The 20144-nt window shown below is 55.8% G+C and overlaps 8 protein-coding genes across 8 annotated transcripts; 5 read left to right on the top strand and 3 right to left on the bottom strand.

The window, feature by feature from the left end:
- Positions 1-98: 98 nt before the first annotated feature.
- Positions 99-926, bottom strand: AYL99_07345 (hypothetical protein; the record flags this gene model as incomplete). The annotated part of the gene is made up of 2 exons (XM_018838854.1): positions 99-811; positions 863-926. The coding sequence occupies 2 exons, from the start codon at positions 924-926 to the stop codon at positions 99-101; spliced, it is 777 nt and encodes a 258-aa protein (XP_018691622.1).
- Positions 927-1259: 333 nt separating this feature from the next.
- On the top strand, positions 1260-2753 carry AYL99_07344 (hypothetical protein; the record flags this gene model as incomplete). The annotated part of the gene is made up of 1 exon (XM_018838853.1): positions 1260-2753. The coding sequence occupies one exon, from the start codon at positions 1260-1262 to the stop codon at positions 2751-2753; it is 1494 nt and encodes a 497-aa protein (XP_018691621.1).
- Positions 2754-3546: 793 nt separating this feature from the next.
- Positions 3547-5469, top strand: AYL99_07343 (hypothetical protein; the record flags this gene model as incomplete). The annotated part of the gene is made up of 2 exons (XM_018838852.1): positions 3547-3781; positions 3995-5469. The coding sequence occupies 2 exons, from the start codon at positions 3547-3549 to the stop codon at positions 5467-5469; spliced, it is 1710 nt and encodes a 569-aa protein (XP_018691620.1).
- Positions 5470-10670: 5201 nt separating this feature from the next.
- On the top strand, positions 10671-11411 carry AYL99_07342 (hypothetical protein; the record flags this gene model as incomplete). Its single annotated transcript, XM_018838851.1, has 1 exon — positions 10671-11411. The coding sequence occupies one exon, from the start codon at positions 10671-10673 to the stop codon at positions 11409-11411; it is 741 nt and encodes a 246-aa protein (XP_018691619.1).
- A 74-nt stretch (positions 11412-11485) lies between these two features.
- AYL99_07341 (hypothetical protein) lies at positions 11486-13609 on the bottom strand (the record flags this gene model as incomplete). The annotated part of the gene is made up of 1 exon (XM_018838850.1): positions 11486-13609. One exon carries the CDS (start codon positions 13607-13609, stop codon positions 11486-11488), a length of 2124 nt encoding a protein of 707 aa, XP_018691618.1.
- A 346-nt stretch (positions 13610-13955) lies between these two features.
- On the top strand, positions 13956-15791 carry AYL99_07340 (hypothetical protein; the record flags this gene model as incomplete). The annotated part of the gene is made up of 1 exon (XM_018838849.1): positions 13956-15791. The coding sequence occupies one exon, from the start codon at positions 13956-13958 to the stop codon at positions 15789-15791; it is 1836 nt and encodes a 611-aa protein (XP_018691617.1).
- Positions 15792-16113: 322 nt separating this feature from the next.
- On the bottom strand, positions 16114-17904 carry AYL99_07339 (hypothetical protein; the record flags this gene model as incomplete). The annotated part of the gene is made up of 1 exon (XM_018838848.1): positions 16114-17904. One exon carries the CDS (start codon positions 17902-17904, stop codon positions 16114-16116), a length of 1791 nt encoding a protein of 596 aa, XP_018691616.1.
- Positions 17905-18890: 986 nt separating this feature from the next.
- On the top strand, positions 18891-19618 carry AYL99_07338 (hypothetical protein; the record flags this gene model as incomplete). Its single annotated transcript, XM_018838847.1, has 3 exons — positions 18891-18941; positions 19044-19519; positions 19585-19618. The coding sequence occupies 3 exons, from the start codon at positions 18891-18893 to the stop codon at positions 19616-19618; spliced, it is 561 nt and encodes a 186-aa protein (XP_018691615.1).
- Positions 19619-20144: the final 526 nt, after the last annotated feature.

The following is a 20144-nucleotide window of genomic DNA, read 5'->3' as shown; positions in this document are numbered from 1 at the left end:
GAGACCATGCCACATTTCCCGCCTATCGACCCCCAACCAGCTCCACCGCTTCCTCGGTCGGCACGGGAGCATCATTATCCACATTGCTATCAGCCTCCTCATGGCTCCTTAACAGCGTTGAGAGCCGACTCCCTGTTGTGATCGTTTGTCTCGGACAGGTATGAACCAAGATATGGTGGAAGGTCCTTGACCTTATTGGTGGCACTGGGTATTGGGGCGTCGAACGCCTCATACACGGGCACCACTCCGGTCCAGACCTTTTCGGTGATGTCGGATCTATTCTCGTCTTTTGCGTCGTCATGAGGCCCTCCTTGCCGGATCTTTCCGCTCCCGGTTTCGACCTTGACTCTCAAAATGGTAGTGGAAGTCATCTCGACGTTGTCAGGGGGGACTCGAGTGTTTTCCCATCGTCCATCGACCACCTTGTCGGTGATCAGTCGCATTGCGTACAGCTTCTCTTCGTCCGTCTCGACTGGCTTGGCGTAGCCCTGCAAAACCGCCGATCGGTAGTTGTAACTATGGGAATTGGGGGTCAGGGACAGCACCAGGCCATCGACCTTGGTGGCAGCGACGCAGAGGGGCAGGCCGTCCGGGGATTCTCGAGCCAGGCGCATAATCCTCGAGCTGACATATCCGTGAAGATAACAATCCAGCGGCTCCTCAATGCTGGCTGAAGGATACTCGAACGAACCCATAACCCCAATCATTGGCAAGATTGCGGGAAAGGGCTGCTCGGGGCTGGGGGCGAACGAGACATGGAGGACCGAGGTGGTGTTGATGATTGAGTGAATGATTCCAAGGTCATAAGTTCCTGTAGGATGTTGGTCTCACAATATCTGTGCAGAAGGGCGTGCCATCTCACCTCTGTTGTTGTATCTCTTCACAGTATTGTGAGGTTTCTTAGGGTACTCGAGATGCCGCACCATGGTTGCTCTTGGTCAATAGTTCCTTCTTTTCTTTTGTCGAAGGGAAGGGCGAATGCTCGATGGTATAAATGTCTGATGGACCCGTATATGGACGAACTAGTGACTCATGTGCCAGTGTCCGTGCCCTGCCAGCTGCCAGTGTATATCAAACCCAAAGGGCGTCGGCGTCATTGGCCGAGGCCGGATGAGGAAACTCGACCCGAGGCTGCGTCTTCGCTGGTTGGAGAAGTGCGTTTGACATTTCGATGGATGCCATTCAAACATGCCTGTCGTCGATCTCGTCGACCCTCCGTCTCTCGTATCATCTCACAGCGGACATTGCTTCATCAGAGCATGTCGGTGCGGAGGACATTATGGCAGACGCTCATCCGTGCCAATAATGTCCTCAACCATCCCCGGGTGGCCGGTCGAGCCTCATGGTCCGAGGCACCATCGCTGCGCCAATACAACACTCTGACCGTCAATGCTGCCGATCTCTCCTTCGGCCAGCCTGTCCATGAAACCCATCCACATCTCCTGCAACCGGGGGAGCTAACGCCAGGTATAACCGCGCAGGAGTATGCCGACCGGCGCACGAGACTCGCGGCCAAACTGCCAGACAAAGCCATCGCCATCATCGCCGCGGCCGATCTCCAGTTCCGGTCGGGCAGCGTCTTCTACGAGTTTCACCAAGATCCTGACTTCTTCTACCTGACGGGCTTCAACGAACCGGAAGCGCTCGCCGTCATTGGCAAAGACCCCACGGGCACCGACCATACCTTCCACCTGTTCGTCCGCGAGAAGGATCCCAAGGCAGAGATCTGGGATGGCGCAAGATCCGGCACACAGGCGGCCAAGGACGTGTTCAATGCAGACGAGACGGGCGACATCTCCCGGCTGAAAAAGGTCCTGCCGGACTTGGTGGGTGAGGCTTCTCAGGTGTACACCGACATCACGAGTCCCGACACCAACCGATCGGCCTTGCAGCGGTTTCTCTTTGGGGCGTCCCGCAAGACCACCGAATTCGCAGAGCTCATCGAGTCCAGAAAAGTGCACCGTCTTCGACCGATCATGAACGACCTGCGAGCCTTCAAGAGCTCGGCCGAGATTGACCTCATGCGGAAGGCTGGAAGAGCATCGGGACGGGCCCACACGGAAGCCATGAGGAAGGCCTGGACGCATGAGAAACAGCTCGACGCGTACCTACGCTATCGCTTCATTGCGAATGGGTGCGATACCAGCGCGTTTGAGCCTGTGGTTGCCGGTGGTAAGAATGCACTCAGCATCCACTATGTCCGCAACGATGATGTGCTGCGGGACGATGAGCTGGTGCTGGTGGACGGTGGGGGGAAGTATGGTGGCTACATCGCCGACATCACGCGAACGTGGCCGGTTGGAGGGAAATTCAGCGACGCGCAGAGAGATCTGTACCAAGCCGTGCTCACCGTGCAGCGGTCGTTGATCTCTCTATGCCGGGCCAGCGCGAACATGTCGCTGGACAAATTGCACAATATCGCCGAAGAATATCTCTCCAGCGAGCTGCGGCAGATTGGCTTTGACGTCTCTTCCAAAGCCATTGAGAGCCTGTTCCCACACCACTTGAGCCATTACATCGGCCTGGACGTGCACGACACGGTGGGATATACGAGGAAGGTGGTGCTGCAAGAGGGCCACTGCATTACGATCGAGCCAGGGATCTATGTGCCCGACGACGAGCGGTGGCCGAAGCATTTCCGCAACATGGGAGTGCGCATTGAAGACAGCGTCAGTGTCCAGGACGACAGCCCGTTTGTGCTGACGACGGAGGCCGTGAAAGAGGTTGTCGATATCGAAGCCTTGAGGGATTGATTGAGTGGGTATTGGGGATGTGTATAAATCTCCTCTTCTCCGTGCTGCGGTGTCTCATGTACATAGATTGTTGTATTATCGATTGAGCATTTATAAACATTCATAATGATCCATCCACCTATCGTGTACGTACTTACGAGAACTCAACCATCCAATCGCCATGTAGCAGGAGATGTCGTGTGAGATAATGATACTGTTTTCCTGGACGTATCAAACCATCGCCACTAAAACGCACATCACCGCCGTCATCCTCGTCCCCAAACCAATCAAATCAACCTTCATTCAAACCTCCATTTTTCTTGTGATCGGCGGAGAGCTCTTCCGTTCGTTTTTTTGATTTTCTCCAATAAATATATATTATCTACGTCCATACCACGATACCTGCCCGCCATATATACATACAGACATACATACGACGAGGTTGATAAGCAGGATCATTGTCCCGTATCACAAGGGGAGTCTGGCCGGGTGCTTTTTTTCTCTTTCCTCTTCTTGGTTTGGTATATATATATATATATGCCTCGGGGATATTGAGTCACAAGAGTGCTGAGTGCAGAGTATAGATTCAAGGGTTAGAAGTCAAGAAGAGCACGGAGCATTCACCTTGTGTACGTGTACGTGTGTGTGAGAGAGAGTGAGGGAGAGGGAGAGGAAGAGCACGTCTCTTTATTCCCTTGTCATACTCAACGGGAGGAGACTATCAAAGCACAACCATCCATCCATCCATCCATCCACCCATTCATCTACCCATCACTCTCAAGGATCCCTCGCATCCCACTCAAAAGTCCCAGCAATGGCGCTCACGAGGGAGGACCACCCTCCGACCGAGACGAGTCCTCTCCTCGGCGACGAGCAGAATATTAATGGCACCGCCAGCGTCGACCCGGAGGGCGCGCCGCCGGCACCGGAACCGGCACCAGAAACGACGGGAGACGCCCATGAGATCGCTCTGGCTGAGGAGCCCAGCACCAAGAAGCTCGTCGCCATCATGGCCGCGACCTGGATTGGCGTCTTTTTCGCTGCGTTGGGTATGTCCAAAGCCTGTTGCTGTTGCTGTTACTGTTGTTGTTCTTCTTGCTTGTGTATCTGTCCATCTGTCCATCCAATTCATTCACTCTGTCTCCCCCTCGATGCCATTCTGGTGTCCAACCCTCCCATCCGCACAAAGGTCCCCTGACAGTTCCTCATCACAACATGTGACACTTGTTCTAACGAGCTCTGCTATCCCTCCAAAAATCCAGACACCACCATCGTCGCCACTCTCACCGCCCCCATCTCGTCCAGCTTCGACTCGCTCTCCCTCCTCTCTTGGCTGGCCACGGGCTACCTGATCGCCAACTCGGCGTGCCAGCCGCTGTCGGGCAAGCTGACCGACATCTTCTCGCGGCGGTGGGGTTTGATCTTCTCCAACGTCTTCTTCGGCGCCGGCACGCTGCTGTGCGGGCTGGCGCCCAGCGCGGGGGCCATCATCGCCGGCCGCATCATCGCCGGCGTCGGCGGCGGCGGCCTCACCTGCATTGCCACCTACATCACCAGCGACCTCGTCCCGCTGCGCCGTCGCGGCCTGTGGCAGGGCTACGGCAACCTGGTCTACGGCCTGGGCATGGGCCTGGGCGGCGTGTTCGGCGGCGTGCTCGCCGACAAACTCTCCTGGCGCTGGGCCTTTCTGCTTCAGGTGCCCTTCATCGCCGTGTCGGCCGTCATGGTGGTGTTCCTGGTCGACATCCCCGTCAACCCGAGCACGCGCCCGCCACTGTCGCGCATCGACTTCTTGGGCTCGGCCTTCCTTGTCGCCAGCCTGGTGCTGCTGCTCCTGGGGCTCAACACCGGCGGCAACCAGCTGCCCTGGTCGCACCCGCTGATCGTCGCCAGCCTGGTTCTCTCGGCCGCCACCCTCGCCGCCTTCATGTACCTGGAGTCGCAGCCGCGCTGGGTGCCGGAGCCCGTGCTGCCCGTGGCCTTGATCGCCCGCACCCGCACCGTGCTCACGGCCTGCCTCGCCAACTGGTTCGGGACCATGGCCGCCTTCCTGGCTATCTACTACGTGCCGCTGTACCTGCAGATTCGCGGGTTGTCGGCCACCGCCGCTGGGCTGCGCGTGGTGCCGCTGGCCGCCGCGACGTCGCTGGGCAGCCTGGCGTCGGGCATCCTAATGCGCGCCACCGGACGGTACTACGCGCAGATGATCGGGGTGATGGTGACGTTCGTAGCCGGGACGGGCCTGCTGTGCTCGTTCCAGCTGGACACGCCGGCGTGGGAGACGTTCGTGTTCCCGGCGCCCCTGGGCTTCGCGTACGGCGGCATGCTGACGATTACGCTGGTGGGCATGATCAGCGCGGTGGACCACGCGCACCAGGCCGTCATCACCGCGGCGTCGTACGCCTTCCGGTCCACGGGCTCGACCATCGGCATCACCATTGCCGGCGCCGTGTTCCAGAACATCCTGACCCAGGAGCTGCGCGACCGCTACGGCGCCCTACCGGGTAGCGAGCACGTCATCCGCCGCATCCGCGACTCCCTCGACGGCATCAACCACCTGCCCGCCGGCTGGGACCGCGCCGCCGTCCTGCACATCTACATGGACGCCCTGCGGGGGGCCTTCGTCGCCGGGCTCGGCCTGGCCGTGCTGGCCGCCATCGCCGCGCTGGGTATGAAGGAGCACACTCTGCACAAGAACCTTGCGAGGAAGAGAAGTGCAGGAGAAGTTGGAGCATGATCTCACGAGTGAGGGAGTGCGCCCAAGCAAGGAAGAAGGCACCTGGGTAGGTAGTTATGTGAGGAAGGGACCTGTCTTTGTACGAACAGACAACCAAAAGTGCAAGGGGAGCAAGAAGGGGGGGCGGCTTTTGGTGGCAAGAAGAACTATCGAGGATGGGGAGGGAAAACAGACTTCCAGCGTCTAAAGGCACGGCGTCAACAGATTGCGAAACTCATCGTAAGGGCGGAAGGAGAGATCAATCTCGTTTGTGACCGCTGATAACGTGGCCGTCAGAGTCTTCGAGGAGGATTTCGTGTTGAGATATAAATACATTATGAACTTGTCCACCCAGATGGCTTGCTTCTTGTTGCCCCAGTCACCTTTGGTACCAGGCTGGTATGGAATGAAGCCCCGTGATTGTGAGTGACTGACATCAAGTAAGTAGCTTTGTTCTGTCCCCGTCTGCGAGTCTTGTCTTTCTCTCAACACCCAGACAGCACTGCGTTAATCGACGCCCTTCATTGTAGATGAAGTTTCCCTCCGTGGGCTATCACTGAGGGCTGCTCAACTAGAGCTGCAGGCAGTGGTGCAATCCCAAGCATTTCAGCCACAGTCGCCCGTGGTTAGAGCACGGGGAATTCGATCTCCTTTGAGCCACACCTGCACTGCAGCTTAGGTATGCAGCGAGGGAAGTCGGAGGGATACAAGGACGCTGATAGGCATAACCGGCCGACACGAACCACAGGTTCATGGACCGGGAAGAAGGTTTTCGAAGCATCGGGATGCCAGGCAGAACTGCAGATCCTGCCTCACGTCAGATTTCTTGGTGAAAAACAGTCCGTCAAATGAGCAGAAATGGGATCAATCACCACATCTCAAGATGGTTACGAATGCCTCGTCATCGGTGCCAGCTGCTCGAGACTTCTAGTGATTTTCAAGTCATCCAACATCCAACAGACGTGCATGTCTACCGTAGAAGTCGACACCTTCTACGTAGGATATTGTGTAGCAGGCCTGAGCAAAGGCTGGCTGAAAGGAGTGTCCATGTCTCTTCTCCCGAAGAGGAGGGGGGGTTGCCATTCCCCTGAATGGGTGGCCATCGCGCCGCAGAGCCGCAGGCGTGGCAGAGAGCACGGTCGCAGCAGGGTCGGTGATTGCTCGAACCTTGAGAAAAATGCTCGGCTAGAAGGTTCAGTTCGTCGAGCTGGAAGAGGGGGTAACTGCGGGCCGTAGATGTCGCTCATCTGATGTGGCATCCATCGGTAGGTTTAAAAGAAGAAACGAGTCTAGCTTGCGGAGGGTTTGCCTCGTGCAGGAAGAATGTCTTTTGTGCACACGGGATGAAGCCCGGGCTCTGCGTGAACTCTGCACTCCAACGCCGTCCGCAAAGACCTGTAACCTTGACACGAAGTGAGGCGGATCCCCAACGACCAGTAACAGGCCTTCAGGAGTTGTCCTGGTTACATACCAGGAGGCCCAGACTTCAGCCTATACAGTAGTAAGCGAGAACTCTGCAGGATCCTCAGCTCGGCAAGGTCTGCTGAACGGAAAATACTTCAGGGCAGACGGGGATCATGCGTTCTGGGCTCACTAGAGAGAGCGAGGATGGGGATACGAAACGGTTGCCTGGTGGTAGGTGAAGGAAGGAGCAGGCGAGCGGGTTTTGCTTTGAATGGTGCCCAAGCTGAGGCGAGAGGTACTCGTTGAGACGTCGAGCTGGAAGTCAGAGGCAGACCCATGCGCCGCAACCCAACGATCCATCGAAGTGGAAGGAAGAGCATGCACCTCGTCGAGGTCGGTGGCAGTACTCAGATCGGCATGGCGCCCAGAGTGCTAGGTCGGACAACGACCAGCACCAGGCCTAAAGTGGTGAACGGAAGGGCAAATCCTGTCATCAAACCGGCAAACAAACATGCAAAGCTCCATTCATGCACGGTCCCTTCATGGATGTTGCTCTGGGGCGGGACGGCTGGCAAAACGAGGATACCTGCGGGCCGACAGACTCTCCTGTTGCTCGTGAGCGCATTGCCTTACCCCAGGACGTCTGCAGGAAAGTGTAAATGACCGCTTTGATGGCGGCGTCCACCAATATCCTTGAGCCAGCTCAACATCCTGCAGGCCGTTCTCTGCGTTAGGCTCGTGCTGAAGGCAGATAAGGCCCGATTGCACCACGCCAGCTCGATGGCGAGAGAGCTGAAAGGTCTTCGCTGGCAGACCGATGTCCAGGGTAATCATGATGCGGAGGTCCAAATGGTGATGTAGCAGACCGATCGGCAAATCAGGAAGCGCCGCTCTGGCCAGGTGAACTGATGCTGAGGAACAAATTTCACCTTCCCCCCTGGTCAACTGGGGGACCGAAAAGGCTGACGGCCCTCTCTATTGTGTGGTGCTCGTGTCAAACGCCCATTAGCCATGCTCTCAAGCTATCGATCTTACCCTCCTCAAATGGGTGGAAACATGAGCAGGAACAGGGGTAGGAACTTGTGTGGATCCAGTTCCCTGCTAATTCAGGCGCAAAGAAATTCGCTCGCCAGCTGGGCCAACCGTGTTGCCACTCCATACACACATACTTGAGGGGCGCCACGCTGCAGACGGACCGTGCCAGGGCAGGCTGATCGTGTGAGAGAACGGGAAACTCTGGGGAGGTTGAGTCTTCGACGATTGTTCGGCCGTGCCAAAGACTATGGCTGCGGCTATGTTGTTGCCGTCGGGCCGGAAAAACACTTCAAAACATCCGGTCTGCCCACGGGCTGGTTGGCTAGCATTATAAGATGGGAAGTGTAGCCCTCTGGCTGCGATCTGCGTAGCCCTGGCAGTGCGGGCCGTGGAAATTGCGACCCGTCGTCGTCGTCAGAGATGCTAGCTGTAGCACGGCTCCTTACCGAAAATTGAGTGCGTTCATGGTTCTTTCCAAACTCATCCACCTGTTGGTTTGCTAGCCTGGGCGGGTCCGAAGTTCCACGGTCCACGACTCAAAATCTGCCACGCCGCAACACTCTCAAGGAGAAGCATAGGATATGAAACAAAGTTTGGCTTACCATGCAGTGGTAGACATTCTGATCAAGGCCCAGAGGCAGATGATCCGTCAGAGATGAGGGGGGAGACCAGCTCACATCCACTGAGGGTCTCGTGCATGCTGGAACATGCATTCGCTCGTCACATTTGGTTTGCCACCACCATGTCGACAGCGGGGAAAGTGGTAGGAGCTGTATCTTCTGACCTCAAGTGACCGGATGGATGAACTCGGTCCGGATTGCAACGGCCTTTGGTCAAAGTCACCGAGGTCTCACGTAGCCAGGATCGGCGGAAAGGGATTCGTTCAGAAAAGCTATAAAGAAGGGTGAAGAAGCCTGAACTGTCGAAAATAAACCCACGCAACACTTTTCGGCTTCCACGACCCATGTGTGTCTTGTTTCAAATACAATCATCCACAAATCCTATTGTTGAAGAACAGCCGCCCCACAACAGTGACTTGCAGGTACACTCAGGTGACACGAGGCACCAGCAGAACTCTCTGGCGACAACGACCCCTGAAGGACGGGACATTGCTGTCGATAGTCACGTCTCAAGACAAGGTTGAGAAGCAGCAGTTCACTGGTAAGCCTTATGCCGGAGAAGCACAAGGAAGCAGGATAAATCTTTGCTGACCGGTGTTTGGCGGAGGCAGCATTCCGCAGACTTCATTCGCTCTGATCTCTTTTAAGCCAAGCAAGATGTGTTACTATGCTCGGACCGACTTCCGTTGCGGCGATTGGAGGTGGGGCAACATGAAGCAGCGTTGTCCTCGCCAGCCTCGGATGGGGGAGACGTGCGGCGCTAGACTCGTCGATACCGACAACCTAATGAGACTTGATGAAGATTGTAAGATATGCCAGGAGAAGGGGGCCAAACAGAGACGACTTGCGAAGGAAAGGGACAACCTGAGACGGTGGAGGACCGAGGGCGACAGATTCTCGGCCAGTATTGCCAAGTCTGAAGACGAGGTTCGCCGCCTCGAGAGGCAGATCGCGGAGCTGGAGAGCAGACGCAGCTCTGTTCTTTTCAGCGCCAGATCCGACTGGCTCAGCAGGTTGCCCAATTTAAACAACCCATAAGGTACGTCCGGACCTGCTTGGAACACCGGCGGCTAGCTGGATGGTCAATTCTTCGGCTGTGCGACCAGCCGTTTCTCTCCAGTGTTTTGAGGGACCACGCTGACGAGGGTAGCAAAGAGCCTCCTGAGCAGGAACATGTCCGAAAGTCAGCCCTCAAACAAAAGTCGATTGGTGGAAAGGGAAATCTGTTTGTGATGACTCAAAAGCCATGTAAAAGCTGCACTTGGGGGCAGACCATTTTGAAATGACAGCAAGGGGGGTTATATCAATCCTGCTTCGCGAGGATGATCCGGGAGTGGGTGACCCAGGAAGGTTGCAAGACTATCAGGGAACCCGTCTCGAGCTGGGTGGGCACCAGGGTTCATGGAGAAACAGATTGACCACATGTACGCAGAGGCAGTGTCGGACGAGCGCCGTCATGAATAATGACCTTCATTATCCTTCATCCTGGCAAGCATGGCCGTCAAGCACGAGGGGGGAAAGTGTCTTTTGTACGCGCCGTGGTTGCATACGGTGTGGAGTTTGGCCCGGGCATCCTCTTGAGACGAGAAGAGCTTTTCGACTCCCGTGTTTCTGCTGGGGAGCACTCGACGACCCTTCTGTGTACTTCCTCGTCACTTCTGGCGGTCGTGAGGCTCTACAGGTCTGTAAAAACAAACATGTCGACCAGCATCGCTGAGGACTGACGTCGAACATTGAGCGGTGGACGAACAACAGCCCCTGATGAGACACCAATGGTGAGGTCAGCCATGCTCCACGAGACACCATACCGTAATAGGTTAGTGACGGTTTTTAGTCTCGGCGGCTGGAACATCATTATTCCATTGCCGAGGTAGATCCCGGTTTGGACGGTTACCCCAAACAGTCTTTGGCTTCCCCGCACGAACCCCATTGCAAGGCTGCATTGATATCGCCGAGGCAAATCGGACGTGCCGCCGAAGCTCAATTGTCGGCAAGGGGAGATAAAGAAAGAACAATGTAGCTTACCACGCTTTATACAGTTCTATCCAACCCTCATCAACCTCTCTCGGGACATCTCAGCAAGAGGACAGCAAGTCAGGTTGCCACCCGATCTTCACCACTGTTCTTCCTTCTGGGGCGTTTTCCAGCAAACTTAAGAAAAAGATGGCACCGACGTTCCCCAACCTCACCATCGAGTCACCGCCCTCGGCTCCCGGCGTGCATGTCCTGACGATGCACAAGCCGCCCGAGAACCGGCTGAACCAGGCGTACGCGCAGACCATCATCGCGGCGCTGCGCTACATCGAGAGGGACCTGATGAAGCCCGACTCGCCCGGGGCGGTCATCATTTCGTCCTTCTCGGACAAGTTCTGGTGCACGGGCCTGGAGCTGGAAGAGTCCGACACCAACATCTACGCCAACGCCGACGGCTTCTACCCGCTGCTGGCCACGCTGGTCGACTACCCGTACCCGACGGTGGCACTGATCACGGGCCACACGTTCGGCGGCGCCTGCCCCTTCATGCTCTCGTGTGACTACCGCATCATGAACAGCAAGCGCGGCTTCATCAGCATGCCGCCTGTCAACCTGGGCCTGCATTTCGACGGCATCGGCGCCCTGCCGCGTCTCAAGCTCCACCCCAAGATCGCCCGCAAGATGCTGCTCGAGGCCCACAAGTGGACCGGCGAGGCGGCCCTGCAGGACGGCATCGTCGACGAGATCTGTGAGCCCGACAAGATGAGGGCTCGCGCCGTCGAGTTCGCCCAGACCATTGCCCCACGCGCCACCATGGGTGTCTATGGCTTGTTGAGGTCAGAACTGTGGGGGGAAGCCCTGGACAAGTTCAAGGCGATCAGCTACGTGCACAGGAAGAGGGTCGGCACTGCGGCAAAGGCGAAGATCTAGATTGAGAAGTGTATATAGGAAGTCATGGTTTCTTCTCCCGGTCTATCTACACCTCTTTTGTCATCATCTGTCTCCTACAACTTTGACTTGACCGCGCCAAACTGTTCGTGCCCTGTCACGCCCAGTGCCAGGGCCTCCAGCCGTCTGCGGGCATTCTCCTCGCCTTCGCCCATCACAATCTCCTCAGTCCTCCAATCCGGATTGAAGGTCAGCTGGTTCAGCGGATTCTCCTTGTGTGCCTTGTGGAAGAGGCGATTGTATACGTCGCCGTCATAGCTGCCCAATGCGCTCTCGAGCAAGTAGTCCGGGACAGACCAGGCGTCCACGAGTCGCACGGCGTGGGGCCGCACTTGTGCCATCAGATCTTGGATGGCGGGGGTCACAAGCTGCAGCTTGTCGACCGACAAGGCCCGGGACAGCAGGAATTCAGAAGCAGATACGTCCAGCGTGAACAGTGCGAACAGGCGGAACAGAGCCTCCAAAACGTTCAAGGTCGCGGCATCGAGTGGAGGGTTGGGAGTGCTCTCAAAGACTGCGGTGTAGAAGTTCGACACCAGGAGACTCTCGGAGTGGGCTCGGCTGAGTCTGTGCAGGCTGATCATCATGCTGGTCCAGGGCTTCTTCTCCACGACCCTGGCGTGGTAGACTTGATAGGAGAGATATGAAGCCCTGTGCTTGAAGGCCTTGACAAGCTCCAGTGGGTGTCCGAGGATGTCGAAGTCATATGATCTGGACTTGTTGGCTACAAAGTCTTGGAACTGGACGTCCACGGTGTCAACCGGCTTCGCCCTGGGGTTCTTCGTCACTTCGGTCATCCTCTTGATCAGATAGGCCGCGGTCTGTTGCGTGATCATCCAGTTGTCTCCCTCGACAGTGGGTTTGGACAGATACTCGTTGTTGAGAGCGATCATACCGCTGCCACCTCCGAATCCGTGACCTCCCATGGCCCGACGGCAGGTCTCGATACCGTCAGCCGCAAGAGTGGTGCACAGTGATTTCAAACCAGAGGAGGCTGCGTGCATCTCGGCCAGACGGGATAAGTCGCCGTCCTTCTCGATTTGTTCTCGAGTGCCGTAGTAGAGCTTGTACATTGCTTCGCCTGTATAATGGAGAGCGAAGGTCGTGGCCAGAAGTGGGAGGATGCGGATCTGGACGGTGGGATAATTGAGCACGGCTTGTTCAGGGGCATTTGGGTCCTTGGAATCTCGGTCTGGAAATTGTCGACGGATAGAGAGGTAGCGAACCGCGACCGTGACGGCTCTCGCGAGAATGAGTCTCGCGTGCATGATGATCTGAGCCCGCACAAAAGTCAAGGACCCGTAGACGAGGGCGGCATTTTGAGGTTTGATGTAGGTTCCGCGCTCTGGATCAACCCCGGAGTACTTGGACAGCAGGGCTGAATGAGGTACCCTGAACTCGTTGAAGAGCATGTAGCCGTTATCCATCCCAGGATAGCCGTATTTAGGGCCAATGTCACCGATCACAATGCCGTCCAGGGGCTTGTTGGTTTTCTTGTCCCGAATCTGAACGATAAACTGGTGCGGACCATAGGACTTGTACTTGCCAGTGTTCGGGTCGGGAAGCAACAGTTGTGCAACCACAATAGCATGACATGCCGTTCGACCCAAAGCACCATTCCACCATTTGCTCGCTGTGATGGTAGGGCTGTGGATGATGAACTCCTTGGTCTTAGGGTCCCACTTGGCTTGACATTCGATGCCCCTGACATTACTGCCGTGTCCGAGCTCAGTCTGGCCGTAGCAACCGATGATCTCCCAATTTTCGACTTTGGGCAGCCAGTAGGCTCTTTGCTCGTCGTTACATTGTTCTCGAATCGAAGTGATGAACATGGTCCCATGCAGAGCGTACGGGCCCATCTCATCCATCAGATAGTCGGCCATGAGATAGTCGTCGCGGTCCCAGCCGTGCTTGAGAGTCAGTCTCCTCAGCATCTTTGCTCGTGCCAGGCTGAGATGATAGCGGTCGGGACGGGCCATGTTGAGCTGGTTTTTCTTGCAGAAGATGGGGATTTGCTCCAGGATGGCGAGGACTTTCTTCTGTCGATTGAGAAAGTCATTGCGGGAAAGCAAGTGGGTTGCCAATTGATCGGTGTTCACGCTGGACCCGGCTCTCTCCTGGGATAGGAGAGTTGGGCCCTGGGGGTCAGCAGGTCGAAGCTTGTCTGTGAAATCAGCCATAGTTGAAGTATGTCTTTCGAGGAGTGTATCCGGTGGATAAGCGAGTCTCTACAACCTCAGCAGATTTGTTCTCTGACACCTGGACGGTGAGAGGTGAAGGGGAGAGTGAGGAAGGAAGTCAGTCCTTCAAGAAATACTCCGTACTCGGGACCTAGGCAATCTCCCTTCCTCAACATCTCCGGACGGTGGTATGAGCAGTCTCCGTAACCTTTGCCTCCCCTCATCATCGCAGCCAAACTGCCGAGGCCAACAGCGCCGATGGTATCGGTGGGCGCAAAATCGCCGTGATTGGCACACTCGGCGTTTTCGTCTGGGGAGTTGTCGGCTGCATAGCGACTCATCCGAAATGGCTTTAAAGTCTGCCCGAGAAGCGGCTCTCCAAGGCGCTGCCGGTGGTGGTGTGAAATCAAAACACAGAGAGATGAAGCAGCAGCAGCAGCAGCCGCCTTTCGACAGAACCGACTTCGTCCCAAGTCACTCGGCCGACCACATTCTTCCCGCCGACCCCCTTTTCACCCGCCTGCTCACCCTTGCACATCGCCCCAATCCCAGGCCGGCGATACGCGACGTCAATGCAGGGATTGAAAGGACAGCCGCCCAGCTCCTGAGTGATGTACTCGTGCTCCGTCGGGTGTTAAGGAATGCCTTGACACACGAAACCGTCCAGGACCTGCAGAATGGGCGAGAAGTCTATGTCAGTGTGTTGGCGCCTGGGGGTTATGAGTTTGTTGTGGGTGTGCTGGCCGTCCTGGCCCTGGGTGCAGCTGCCTCGCCTTTCAGCACCGCTCAGCCGGTGAAGGAAGGCTGCTACTATGTCAACAAGGCGAGGTCCGTGGCTCTCGTTACAGCCACCCCAGCGCTGCAGCTGGGTGAGGATGTTGCGAGGGAAATCCGCAATACAACAAATCCCGACTTCGCCTGTGTGCCCATCAGGGTGATCGAACAAGAGAAGCCCTTCGCACTGAACGATATCAAGATCACCTCCAACCGGTATTTCGATCCCAATGCCCCGGGCGTGGTCATCTTCACCTCAGGCACGACAGGGCCCCCGAAAGGAGCCGTGCTCCGTCGAGCTGCCATGGTGGATGGCTCGATGTGTTTTGCACAGCAGATCGGCCTCCAGGAGACGGACGTGCTTCTTCATCTCCTTCCCGTCCACCACGCTACTGGAATTTGGGTATCCTTCTTCCCCTTCATCCAGACGGGCGCCTGCATCGAGTTCAAGTCCGGCAGTTTCGATCCAGAATGGACGTGGAATCGCTGGCGGAGAGGTGGGTTGACGCACTTCACCGGCGTGCCTACTATCTACATGCGAATGATGCGATACTACCTCGAGCACGCCACGAAACTTCCCCCCAGTGAGGTAGCAACCTACAAGGCGGCCGCCGCCTTCAAGGTGTGTCTATGTGGCACCTCCGCGTTACCCAAACCGATCAATGACTTCTGGACGGGTCTCATGAACGGGAGACGGATTGTCCAGCGCTACGGATCGACCGAGCTGGGCGTCGTCTTCAACATGCCCGCAGACCCCAGCGAAGAAATTCCAGACGGGTCCGTAGGGGAATTGACCTATGGCGTGGATGTGAAGCTTTCGGAGGGAGATGAAGGCGAAGTCCTCGCCAAATCCTTTACTATGTTCTCCAAATACCTGCACGATCCCGAAGCCACTGCAAACGCGCACGACGCCGACGGCTACTTCAAATCCGGCGACGTGGCTCGACGAGAAGGCAAGTACTACTTTATCGTCGGGCGCGCCTCGGTCGACATCATCAAATCCGGTGGGTACAAGATCTCGGCGTTGGATATCGAGCGCGAACTGTTGGCTTTGCCGTACATTGGAGAGGCCATGGTGGTAGGTGTGCCCGACATGGAATTTGGGCAACGAGTTGGTGCGGTGGTATCCCTGCGCAACGACGAGGTCGCCCAGGACTTTTACAAGAAGAACCGTAGAGATCCGCAGAAGTTGAGCCTGGACGACCTGCGGGCCGACGTCCGAAGTCGTCTCGCAGGGTACAAAATGCCGACCCTGTTAAGAATCATCGAGGGTGAGTTGCCGAAGAGTGGGACGGGGAAGGTCGTCAAGAAGACTCTCGGCCCGCAGTACTTCCCAGCAAACTACATTGAGGACAAGGACGTGCAGGTGTGGTCGAGGAAAGCCACCGCAAGAGACTCAAAGTTATGACCTGAAGTTGAAGATTTCGTGCTCTGGAAATTAGATCTGATTGCAATAGACTAGAAGAAAGGGAAACCTAGGCAAGAACTTTCGCACTCGAAATCCCTCCAGAAGAAGCTCGTTCTAGATAACGCAGTAACTTGTTGTTGACGATGACCAGCTCTATTGTGGGAACCCTGCTCTTGTCTTTGCATTCCCGTGCCAGCCATGTAGGAAAACTCGCACGGAGCTGGATCTTAGCTGTTCTCACCATCCTGCGATCGCAGATAGTGGACAATTTTCAAGATAGCCGCCGAGGTTCATCTGGGTGTCAACTGTCCTCGTTCATGGCTTACCAATGAATCCTTCCCCAGCGCTGACCAAAGGTTTGAGTCGTGGTGACCGTGGCAGTGCTCGTCATGGTCGTGGACGAGGTGAATGTCGTGGTCACGGTCTCCGTGTCCGTCTCCGTGGTGGTTGTGTAGCGTGTCCGGGTACCAGTTGATGTAGTGATCGTCTTGGTCGTCCTCGTTATGGTACTTGTCTCGGTGACTGTCCCCGTGACGGTGACGACGGGACCAGTAACGCTTGCAGGGCCGTCAGAAATTGTGATTGTCACCGTGGTGACTGAGGCAGGGCAGCTACTGCTCGTTGTAGAGGTAGTGGTCGCGGAGACAGAGCTCGTGGTAGAGTTGGCGAACGAAGTCGTGGTTGCCGAGGGAGCTGCAGAAGTGGAGTTGAGAGAGGACGTCCACGTGGTCATGGAAGTGTTAAACAAAGTTGTGGTAGTTGCAATGGGAGATGCCGATATGCTCGTCGTAACAGTGGCGTTTGAAAGAGCACTCGTGCTACTGGCCCAGGTAGAGGTTGCATTTGCTGGGCTAGAGATTGTAGAGGAGCTAGTTAGGGTGTCGTTGGAACCAAAGCTTGTGCTGGTCGTGGTCGTGGTCGTGGTGGCGGCAGAGCCCGTTACTGATTGACCGGCAGTAGTAGAGGCTCCGTCAGAGGTAGCAGACCATCTGGAATGGCTGCTGCCCCAGCTGTAGGTCCAACTGTTGCTGTGGGATCCAGAGAGGCGGCGGCTGCGCGAGGACCGGCTCACGGAGGTGGTATCGGGCTCGCCTGTGATCGTGCTGCCAGAAGTTGTGGTTGTGGTGATGGAGCCAGCACTAAGGGGGGTGCTTGAAGTCACGCCTGAAGTAGAGCCACTTGGCGATGGAGACGAAGCGGACACAGCGCTGGCGGACCCAGTTGTAACGGAACCAAGAGAGGTAGTGAAAGTCGAAAGAGAAATTGTGGTAGAGCTTGCCGTCGTGGTGGTAGTTTCGGCAACCCTGCCACAATTCAGATCACGGACGAGCACAAGAGCGATAGTGTCGATGCTGTCAAGGGGGGTCTTGGTATTCTTCAGCATTCTGCAGTTGTCGGTTGTGGCTGTAGTATTGAAAACCACGCCCACGCAGTACCCGGCTCCTTGATTCTCGTTTGCAGTATCGCAACGTTCAGCGCACAGCTCTGGACTTCCTCTGGTGATCCAGCTCCCTCGGAAACTGCTCTCCGCGTACGTGCGATTGCAGACAAAGTCGTACCACACACACGTGTCATCTGGGCTCAAGAAGGTCAGGCCCGCGTATGGGCACGTACTCGGAGAAGAAGGAGCAGATGTTGTGCTGGTGACCGAGCCTGAGACTGACATCACGCTGGAGGAAGTGGCAGTGGTCACGGGACCCTCCCCTCCCGAAGTAGTCGAGCTTGTAAATGAGCCAGAAAAGGTGGCCGAGTTCTGAGTGATAGACGTGGTCGTGACGGAGACAGACGTTGGTGTTGCAGAGTCCAGAATCGAGGAGGTTGTTGAGCTAGATGTCGTAGCATCAGTCGTCGAAACGGTCGTGCTTGTGCCATCGATGGGCGAAGAGGCGGAAGTCGAAGCAGTCGAGCTTGAGTCCGAGGTGGTTCCGGAGCTGACGCTGGCCGAGCTGATCCACTCAAGCCAAATGCTTGCTCCAGGGTAGGGTTCAGTAGGCCACGTATAGGCTGTGGCATCTGTTGTATCCCCAGTTGAGGAAGGGTCCTGAGAAGTAGCAACAGAAACGACTGTCGTCATACCCAACCACAAGGCTGGGGAAATCAAGGAAGAACGCATATTGGGCAAAAGGATGCAAGACTGGATTCAAATGAGTGACAATATCGAGAACGAGTGACTGTAGGAAAAAAGAGAGTGGACTTGCTTAATGGGGACATTGCAAACTCGGTGTTGAACCGCCAGGGCCTGTATATATAGCTTCGGACAGTCTTCCAACAACATTGTAAATACCACCTTGAAGACAATGATTCAGATTAATCTTGGTTCAGGAAACCACACAGCAATGTCTCGCATATCCTTGGACTGAATGATGTGGCTGGAATGGCCAAAAGGTGATTTGGCACTGGAGAGAGCCTCGCGAGGAGTGTGAGATGTCCACCTTGGCAAGCAAAGATCTGATGCAAGGGTGATGATCGTCCGAAGCAATGTCAACAATGGTATTCTCAAGATAGAAATCCATGAATTCCAATCATAGGGTAATGAGCAAGGGCATGTCTCAGCTGGAAACATCGGTCGACAGTAGACTTGCAAGCTCCGAGCACTGTTCCATTGATGAATGGGAGAACAACGGCACTGCACGTCATCTCCAAGGACTACACTGAAATACCGTAGTACGGTGGTGATGAGTACTCTAAGGCAACCTGTCGTGACTCGTAAGAGCGCGAAAAGAACAGTCGATCTAACTGCCTGGACTCTAGGTACTCCGGTGATAGAGTCTGCATACCCGTGGTGGTAGACTCGAGGACGGATTCTTGGTGAAAGCAAGGGCCGTGAAACATGGAGACGTGGGAGCAGATCGGAAAAACTGTGGTCGGAACGGAAATACTTTTAGTGACGTGGTCAGCATCCAGCGGTTCTCAAAGGTTCGAGCTGAAGTCAGTTCAGTGTCACCCTTTTGCTGCAACCTGCTTCTCTGAGCCGTTCTTTCGGGCTTCTCGAGCGAAAGCAGTAGCAAGCCACAATGATCACGCTCTCTCAAGTTTCATGATAAGCCTATTCTCTTTCGCCCCTCCGTTCTCTCTCATGTCAAGCAATCCCGCGCCATTATGGGAGTCTGCCTCTCCTGTCTAGGCGTGGGCCGCCGCGCCAACCACGAGGTAAGTCACGGACACCCTACGCACGGTCTAGTTTCGCCCAACAAGTGAACCATTTCCCACACTTTCCTGGGCGATTTCCGGGCTAACAGACGGCGTCGACAGTCTGACCGCGCCCGTCTCCTCTACGATGACTACCCAGCCGGCCACAGCTACGGGACATGGGGTTCATCGACCGTTCCGCCTCAAGATTTGATGAGCCCGGAAGAGGTGCAGCGCGAACAAGAAGCTCTGGACGGCATCGCCCGGTGGGCCAGCGACCAGATTGTCGAAATCTTCCCCCACAACCACCGCTCCCTGATGGTGTCTCTGTCACAGCAGCTCAACGGGGTCAATCACGCCAGTGCTTTTGACGAACCGAACGCGACGCAGGCCCCCTCTTCCCAACATCAAGATATCCTCTTGTCCTTGATTCCCGGCGACAAATCCAAGCGCTCGATACGCATCTACCCTGCATCGCGCCCGACCTCAAAGAGCGGCCTGTCTCTCCGAAGTAAGAGTTCCGTGGGGACAGGGATGAACAGCAACAGCGGAAAACGGGGAGGGGATACTGTCCTGGTCACGCTCGATGTCAACTTGCCGTAAGGGCGAGCAACAAGAGTCGGAGCCCTGAGAAGAACGGAAAGAGGACTGACTGCCTAGTCAGTTTGACCGTCCAGGTCATTCCCGTCGTCAAGTAATGGCGTCATGCGCAAGCGTCGTTCAACCCGGCCATGTAGTCAAATTTGAGGGCTTTCAACACTCATAAGCGTCGGCGCAAGGATATTACAGCCATGTATAGCCGGCGCGCCCTCACGAGGACGGGGTGATGTTCGAAGAGAGGCTCGCGGGATGTTATCCGCGCACCAGGCAGCGGCTCGCAATCACCAACTGGTCGATGATTGGGGGGTCGATGCCTGCGAACTTAGTGTGTCCTTTGCTTTGAGCTCTTGCTGGAAGGCCTGGAGTACTTGGTTATGTTTTTTTTTTTTTTTTTTTTTTTTGCGATGGAAAGATCAAAGAAATCAAAGAGCAGAACAGGCTGTTGAGCCAGATGGTGGTCCAGGCCACCCTGATATTATTACTGCGAGAGGTGACGCTGCGATTATCGGCGAAATTTCTTGAGTGTACATCTACGATTCATTGCACGGGAGTAACAGAAGAACCTGTGCCAATAGCAGCAGCGAACTCACGATATGGAAAACGCCAATTGTGATTTCCTATGCT

Source organism: Fonsecaea erecta, assembly GCF_001651985.1.
Source record: "Fonsecaea erecta strain CBS 125763 chromosome Unknown Scaff6, whole genome shotgun sequence".
NCBI classification, from domain to species: Eukaryota; Fungi; Ascomycota; class Eurotiomycetes; order Chaetothyriales; family Herpotrichiellaceae; genus Fonsecaea; species Fonsecaea erecta.
The sequence above is the reverse complement of the archived record's forward strand: the minus strand, read 5'-3'. Positions and strand labels throughout refer to the sequence as shown.